Source organism: Capricornis sumatraensis, chromosome 2 (assembly GCF_032405125.1).
Source record: "Capricornis sumatraensis isolate serow.1 chromosome 2, serow.2, whole genome shotgun sequence".
Classification (NCBI taxonomy): Eukaryota; Metazoa; Chordata; class Mammalia; order Artiodactyla; family Bovidae; genus Capricornis; species Capricornis sumatraensis.
Genome location: NC_091070.1, coordinates 117813172 through 117820096, shown reverse-complemented (window position 1 = coordinate 117820096; position 6925 = coordinate 117813172). Strand labels below are relative to the sequence as shown.

General features: G+C 42.5%; 2 protein-coding genes across 4 annotated transcripts in view; one reads left to right on the top strand and one right to left on the bottom strand.

The window, feature by feature from the left end:
• The first annotated feature begins 1305 nt into the window (after positions 1-1305).
• RPS27 (ribosomal protein S27) lies at positions 1306-4441 on the top strand. Of its 3 annotated transcripts, XM_068964386.1 has the most exons (6): positions 1306-1338; positions 1653-1761; positions 2323-2433; positions 2719-2897; positions 3117-3218; positions 3923-4441. In XM_068964386.1, the coding sequence occupies exons 1-4, from the start codon at positions 1333-1335 to the stop codon at positions 2745-2747; spliced, it is 255 nt and encodes an 84-aa protein (XP_068820487.1). In that variant the 5' UTR covers positions 1306-1332; the 3' UTR covers positions 2748-2897; positions 3117-3218; positions 3923-4441. The 3 variants fall into 3 exon arrangements, with proteins under 3 accessions (XP_068820487.1, XP_068820485.1, XP_068820486.1); XM_068964384.1 differs by lacking the exon at positions 3117-3218; XM_068964385.1 differs by having other exon boundaries at positions 3117-4441.
• Positions 3173-6925, bottom strand: part of NUP210L (nucleoporin 210 like) — a 92906-nt gene continuing 89153 nt past the window's right edge. The window contains 4 exon segments of the mRNA XM_068994179.1: positions 3173-3318; positions 3402-3473; positions 3991-4095; positions 6386-6590. Coding sequence (XP_068850280.1) covers positions 3173-3318; positions 3402-3473; positions 3991-4095; positions 6386-6590 — 528 coding nt within the window.

Sequence of the window (6925 nt, the reverse complement as noted above, 5' to 3'; positions counted from 1 at the left end):
ATGACTGAGCAACTGAACAACAACAGTAGTGTGCTGGAACCAATTATTACTGGCTCATGAAAACAGACTGTGCTTTCCAAATCCGTGTTTAATGACATTGGTAGTCTGAAACTGGCCAAGGTAAGAGTATTTCCTCCATTGAAATTACCAAAGACAACAAATCAGGGCTCCCCTCTATAAAGTCAATGGTTAAACATTTACCTGGAGAAGGCAATGGCACCCCACTTCAGTACTCTTGCCTGGAAAATCCCATGGACGAGGGAGCCTGGTAGGCTGCAGTCCATGGGGTCGCGAACAGTTGGACACGACTGAGGGACTCAACTTTCACTTTTCACTTTCATGCATTGTAGAAGGAAATGGCAACCCACTCCAGTGTTCTTGCCTGGAGAATCCCAGGGACGGGGGAGCCTGGTGGGCTGCCGTCTATGGGGTCACACAGAGTCGGACACGACTGAAGTGACTTAGCAGCAGCAGCAGCAGCAGCAAATGTTTACCAGCGTATCCTTGACAAGAACTCACATCCCTGTCCCATTCTATTCCTTTGGAATTAACCAGGTCCTCATGTACCATTTGAGTCATTTTTGCTCCTCCTTTATGACAAGTGGACATTTTAACCCTTTGATCGTTACTGTAGAAGATAATGATTTGGTCTTTTTTCTTTCTTTTCATTCCCTGTCCAGAGTTTCAGTGCTGCCAAGATTACAAATCTTGGAAATGTAGTTCTGATGAAAATGTAGTGGAAAGGATGTGGGAATGTAAAGACAGAGTTGTGAAGATTAACATTCAAAGCAGTCAGAACAATACAGAAGTGAGTAATGTAATAATTATTACAGAGAAAGATGGAAAGGAGAGAATAAAATTAACAACGGTTAGTCCTAGAAATAGGCTGCAAGTGCGGAAAAGATGAGAACTTGCCTTTTTTATATTTACATTACTGAATTGTTAAAAATGGGTAAACTAAACCAATTGAAAAATAGTAAAGAAATTTAACAAGTCACAGACACAACTCAGTCTGTTTTCCTAAGCAGTTCCTGTTGTTAAAGTGTAGCGCGAAATTTTAAAAATGTCTGTTTACCCCTTGACGAAGACCAGACACTGACCTTAAGATACCAAGCTCACTCTCTTAACATGGCGACTCATCTGAGTCCTGTCATCTAGAGACCTTCCCCAAATGGCAGCCCCACCTCGCCCCATCGCCCAAGACCATGAGAGAAGGACCTTCTCAACATGGCGGCGATAGGCCCTAACGTCATTTCCTGCGGGACGGCGAATTTAAGGATCAGAATTTCCGCTTCCGCCCTTTTCCGGCGGTGACGACCTCCTCATGAGAACATGCCTGTGAGTTCCTTCGGCTGGGTTTCCGTGGAGATCTCGTTCTTCTGTCTGCACGCTGCTCTCACGCTGATTTGGGATCACAGAGGGCCCTCATTTGCTCTCCGCACTTCCCAGGACAAGTTAACTACAGGGGCCGCAGAGGCCAGCTGGGACCCGTGCTTGGACGGGAGCGGAGAGGCAATAAGATGGCGGCCCAGCTGCGCAGACACCAGGGGCGACAAGGGACGAGCTCTCCCCGTTGTGTGGCAGTGGGGGCTGTTTTCGATCATCCATGTTCACCATTGGTTTCTAAATCTCTACATTTCTGCCTCTGTTAGCTCGCAAAGGATCTTCTTCATCCCTCTCCAGAAGAGGAGAAGAGGAAACACAAGAAGAAGCGCCTGGTGCAGAGCCCCAATTCCTATTTCATGGATGTAAAATGCCCAGGTGAGGCGATAACATGTGGTAGTGGGGAAAGCACTGAATCTCACGAGTTGAAAAAAGGTATCCGTGAAGCCCTAATTGTATTCAGATTTGAATGTTAGAGATGAGTAAAATTTTGCGCTTTAGGAGGAGTGATCCAGAGAGAGTCCCCTTCAAAACTCTGTAGACCGCAACGTTTCTGTTGGGAAACACTGGAATGATAATGTTGGGCTTCTGTGGTAATTTATGTACTTGTTCCTGGCGGCAAAGGGGTGGATATGTTGACCAGTTACTGAGCATCTCCTCACCAAGTACAGGATTTTTTTCTTTCTGACTTTTGAATAACTTTTTGGATGATGTTGATTAGATTACTCAAAAAATCCATAGGTTGGGGCACATGGTCAAGGTTGCTTTTGAGTTGACTTTGATGTATATCTAGAGCCAGATAATCAAGTTTAGATACAGAAAGTAAGTTCCAAGAATTTTCATAGCATACTTGTTTTACAGTTAATGCATGACAGCATATGTTTAAGTGAAGAAAGGTTTGGGGGGAAAAGGGTAACTCCTTGATGTTTCCCCCCGCAGGATGCTATAAAATCACCACCGTCTTCAGCCACGCACAAACAGTAGTTTTGTGTGTTGGCTGCTCTACTGTCCTCTGCCAGCCTACAGGAGGAAAAGCAAGGCTTACAGAAGGTAAATGGTTTAATGTAATTTTTATGCTTTTTTTCTTTATGTCTACCAAATGCATAATCGGGAAGCATACATCTCAAAATGCTACTGTCTAAAGCTGGGTGGGTGGGTGATAAAAGGGCTTCATATGAGCTGAATCTGATGTCTAGTGACTAGGCAGAAGCTAAAAGAGTTGAAGAAAATACAAATGTAGGTTTCATACGGGTTAGAGGCATTTTGTTTTGTGGGGTTCAGGCAGGGTAAGGAGGCTGCTATCAGTTAACCTTTGGAACTTTTTTTTTTTTGCAGGATGCTCTTTCAGACGGAAGCAGCACTAAAAGTACCCTGTATCAAGATGAACGGGAAACCATCCCAATAAACACGTTTTGGATACATCCTGTTTATTGTCTTGCTTTACTGCTAGGAAGTTCCTACCTCACGTATTCAGGGGCAACCAGAAGAGTGGATTCTAGAGTCATTTGGGGCAAGTAAGTGGCCAAGAACTTAAAAAGTCCATTTGGGACATTGCTATCCCTAGGTTCATGGAGTAAATCTGCAGAGCTTGATTAAAAACTGGAATAGTATGTAAATGGGGTATTTCATTTCACTTTTATGTTTTCTTAGAATTAAGAACTGACAGTTGATATTTAAAATGCAATCCAGCACACCACTTTAATATAAAATAGCTTAGGATCCTTTATTTACAGTTCTCAGAAGCCTTGTTTGGAGGTGTGTGAGTGTAGAGGTTGCTGCTGATCTGGGGCTAGAACTCTCCAGTCCCCTGTTGTGAAAAACTTGTCCAAGCAGAGGTTAGTGTCATACTCCACAGCCAGTGCTGTAGCCGATTCTGGGCTGGTGGGGGTTGTGGACTCATGAGCGGAAGGGGAGAACGTGTGGATGTGTAAGAACCTAGGAGGAAAGGAAATGGATGAGTAGAGGTGAATGAGGGTGGTACCTGAGTTTTTTGGAGATAACAGATGATGGTTCTTTACCTTAGTGTGTACCTAGAGTTGGCACGTAAACAACTGGAACTGTCTGCATCTTGTTTAGGAAGGCATTGTATGCTGGAAAAAGAATAAGAGATGTCAACAAGGAGATCTGTTCTCACTGGAGGAAGGCCTTAAGGGTCAAGTCCGTTCTTAAGTATTGCTATAAAAAAAGTAATGCTTCAAATTAAATAACACTGTATACTTAACAGGAAGTTTTTATTCAGTGATTTTCAGAGGTATTCCAGCTTATGGCTGAAAGATGGTAAATGCACATGTAGATAATGGTATGTGTTACGTTGCTCATCTATTGCTATGTATTTGAGCAAAACTAGCTATAATCTAAAGTTTAGCAGTGATTTCCACTTCTGAGTGGTAGCTGTTTGCTGCATGCGTTTATTGCTTCTCAGTAAGTTGGGCAGGATCTTTGGTACACCAGGTGACTAAGGGTAGGGAGGCTAAGTCAGTTTCAATTGCATGTCCCAAATTAGATGTGATATAAACAGCTAATTTTCATCCTCATTTAGTTTGTGAAATAAAATGAAGGCAGTTTCCAAGTCTAAATTCTACGGTGCTGCATATAAGGACTCCTTACCTAGAAAGAGGAAAGCTGTTGATCCCAGCACCGCAAAGAGGGTAAAGAGGAGAATCTGGTAAGAACCTGCGAACTTCTGGAGAACACCTGAACCGTCACATTGATCTACGCATTGGCAGAATAAAAGAAGATAGTTTTTTAAATATATACAGGACAGATGTTGCTCCTTTAAAAATTGTATGCTCCTGAGATATCTAGCTGAAACACTCAAAACTTAGCCTCTAGGAAATTGTTTTTGTTCCTTACCAGAGAAAAAGGGGTGAACTGTACTTGGTGCCTCTACCTTTTGGGCTTTAATAAACTACAATTCTTGAGCCTTTCCAGCTTCTTAGAGAATGTTTAAATTCTCTGCTACTGTAAAATGCGTGTTACCTCTCCTGTGTACTTTAACTCCAAGTGACATCCTTCAGCTTTTAATCCCTCTAACCTGAAACGACCCAGGAGCCACTTGTCCTTTTTTATTCAGCTATCGTTTCTAGGGAACATGATTTGTATATAACTGTCCTCAATAAAAGTTAAGACATGTCTTTTGAAGCATATTTTCTCTTGGTTATTTCGAATTCTTCAGTGTCTAGAAGTGAACTCTTCCTGCCTCATCAAATTGCCATTCCAGATAAACTCACCAGGCCCTTATACATAGTTCCTGTTCTGCAACCCTTGTATAGGCCCTCTACCTCTGGGCTCTTAACTGCTCTTAACGTCTCACTAAACTCTGTTCACAACTGTTCAACGACTTCACACTTAAACTGCTTTACTCTGAAGAATACTTTGAGGTTGCTTATACTAAAAAAAATGGCCTTCACTGGTGGCTCAGATGGTAAAGAATCTTCAATGCTTGGAGACCTGGGCTTGATCCCTGTGTTGGGAAGATCCCCTGGAGGAAGGCATGGCAACCCCCTCCAGTATTCTTGGCTGAGAGATCCCATTGGCAGAGGAGCCTAGCAGGCGACAGTCCATGGGGTGTCCAAAAGAGTTGGACACGACTTAGCAACTAAGCAAAACAACATACTAAAATCTCCAATCCCTGATCTGGTCCCAACACTGGAAGTCCAAATAAATAAATCAAGAGGTATATTAACGACACCCCTTTGTTGTGTCTACATTGAACTAATTCCTGTCTTAATTGGGCCGTTTTAAATACCTGTTTCTGTAAGTAGGTAATCATGCTTGTATGAATGATACAGTAGTATGTGTGCTCTAGTAATAAAGATACATTTTTAGGTCTGATAACTACTGTAATTTTGATATAATTTTGTTTTTTCCCATTCAGGGCATGGACACCTTGAATTCTGAGAACCTTTATAGAGATCATGAACTCAGTGTAAAAACTGCTCTCACAGCACAGATTGGGGTTGAACATTCTCTAGTGGTAGGACCCTGAACATCCCAATTTCAACTCTTCAAAGGGGAAACATCTCTTAAAAAGTTTTAGGAAACCCTTTAGAATGAGAATTAAAATGCATATAAATATGCTTAGAATATTTATTCACTCATACAAATTGGATACTCACAGAAGCCAAAACCTTTCTCCCATTAGATGTACTAAGGTTCAGCCTAATTCACTCCTAGATTCTCTAGGCAAGAATAGTGGGTTGCCATTTCCTCCAGGGGGATCTTCCCAACCCAGGGATTAAATTCTCATCTCCTTTACTACTGAGCCACCTGGGAAGAAACTTCTAACACCTCTTTCTGAAACTGTTACCATCCCACCCAAACTTGGCATTGTTTCTGAACTGGGTAAAGGTAGAATCAGGATTTGTCAGAGTTAAGTCTTGCTTCTAGGATTACTACCATTTACTGATTGATGCACAAAGATTTGCTAAATACTTTTGGATTAAGTCAAGCATTTATCAAAGGGCTTAAAACAGGGCAAGAAGTACACTTTTGAAGCTGGTAAACTCATGTTAAACTGCATTCATGCTTGGTCCCTAAATTGCGTTTGACTCTGCAACTTCATGGACTGGGGCCCCGCCAGGCTCCTCTCTGTCCATGGGGTTTTCCAGGCAAGAATAACTAGAGTGGGCTGCCACTTCTCCCTCCAGGGGAATCTTCCTGACCCAGGGATCCAACCTGAGTCTCTTGGTGGCTCAGTGGTAAAAAAAATCCACCTGCCAAGCAGAAGACCCCTAGAGGAGATGGCAACCCACTCCAGTATCCTTACCTGGAGAATCCCATGGACAGAGGAGCCTGGGACAGCGACTAAACAAGTTCTAAGAAGGCTACCAGAAGGCTATAGTTTATAGGGTAGGCTTTGAGAATAAAGATCCATGTCCCAGCTAGTTTGAATAATCTTTGTCAAGTGGCTGAATATCTTCCATTAATTAAATTCTAAACTAAATTGTAATACATTCTGTCTTTTTGCCTCTAGATTAAAAATAGGCAGCCCCATGCTCACCTGCACCAGACTTAGCTTTCATAGCTCTCACTCGTACAGCCTCACTTTGACTGGTGAGCACACAGGAAATGTTGATGAAAACAGGTGATGCCATCTGCTGGAGGGACGTGAAGTTGACTACTCTCACGGGGTAGATGGCCAGGCCAGGTGTGAGCGAAGAGTGCCTATGGCCAGAGACAACTACAACTGGGGAGCTGGGGAAGACCTTGGAGAAAAGAAAATGGAACTTGTCTGAAAGAAGAAAAGTCAGTTTTGTGTCAATACATTCCAATCATAAATATATACAGTAAGACATCTGGATTTCTAGTTAGCTAGCTGACAAGTCACTTTTTTACACGAATGTGTTCAAGGGTAGGGGAAGAAAACCATCTGTGTGAGAATAATACAGCCTTCAAAAGTTTTTAGCATTCTAAAACTCTCAGGATAGCATTGGTGTTGTGTGTGTGTGTGTGTGTGTGTGTGTGTGTGTGTGTGTGTGTGTGTATGCATTTGTATTATCTTCCAGACAATGCTCACGACCTAGAATTCGGACTCTGGGAG

Bases quoted from the DNA above. Each gene is read 5' to 3' on its own strand.
- RPS27 (XM_068964384.1), top strand. The intron at 1,762-2,322 runs GTGAGGCGATAA...TTCCCCCCGCAG, and splicing joins CATGGATGTAAAATGCCCAG to GATGCTATAAAATCACCACC. The intron at 2,434-2,718 runs GTAAATGGTTTA...TTTTTTTTGCAG, and splicing joins AAAAGCAAGGCTTACAGAAG to GATGCTCTTTCAGACGGAAG.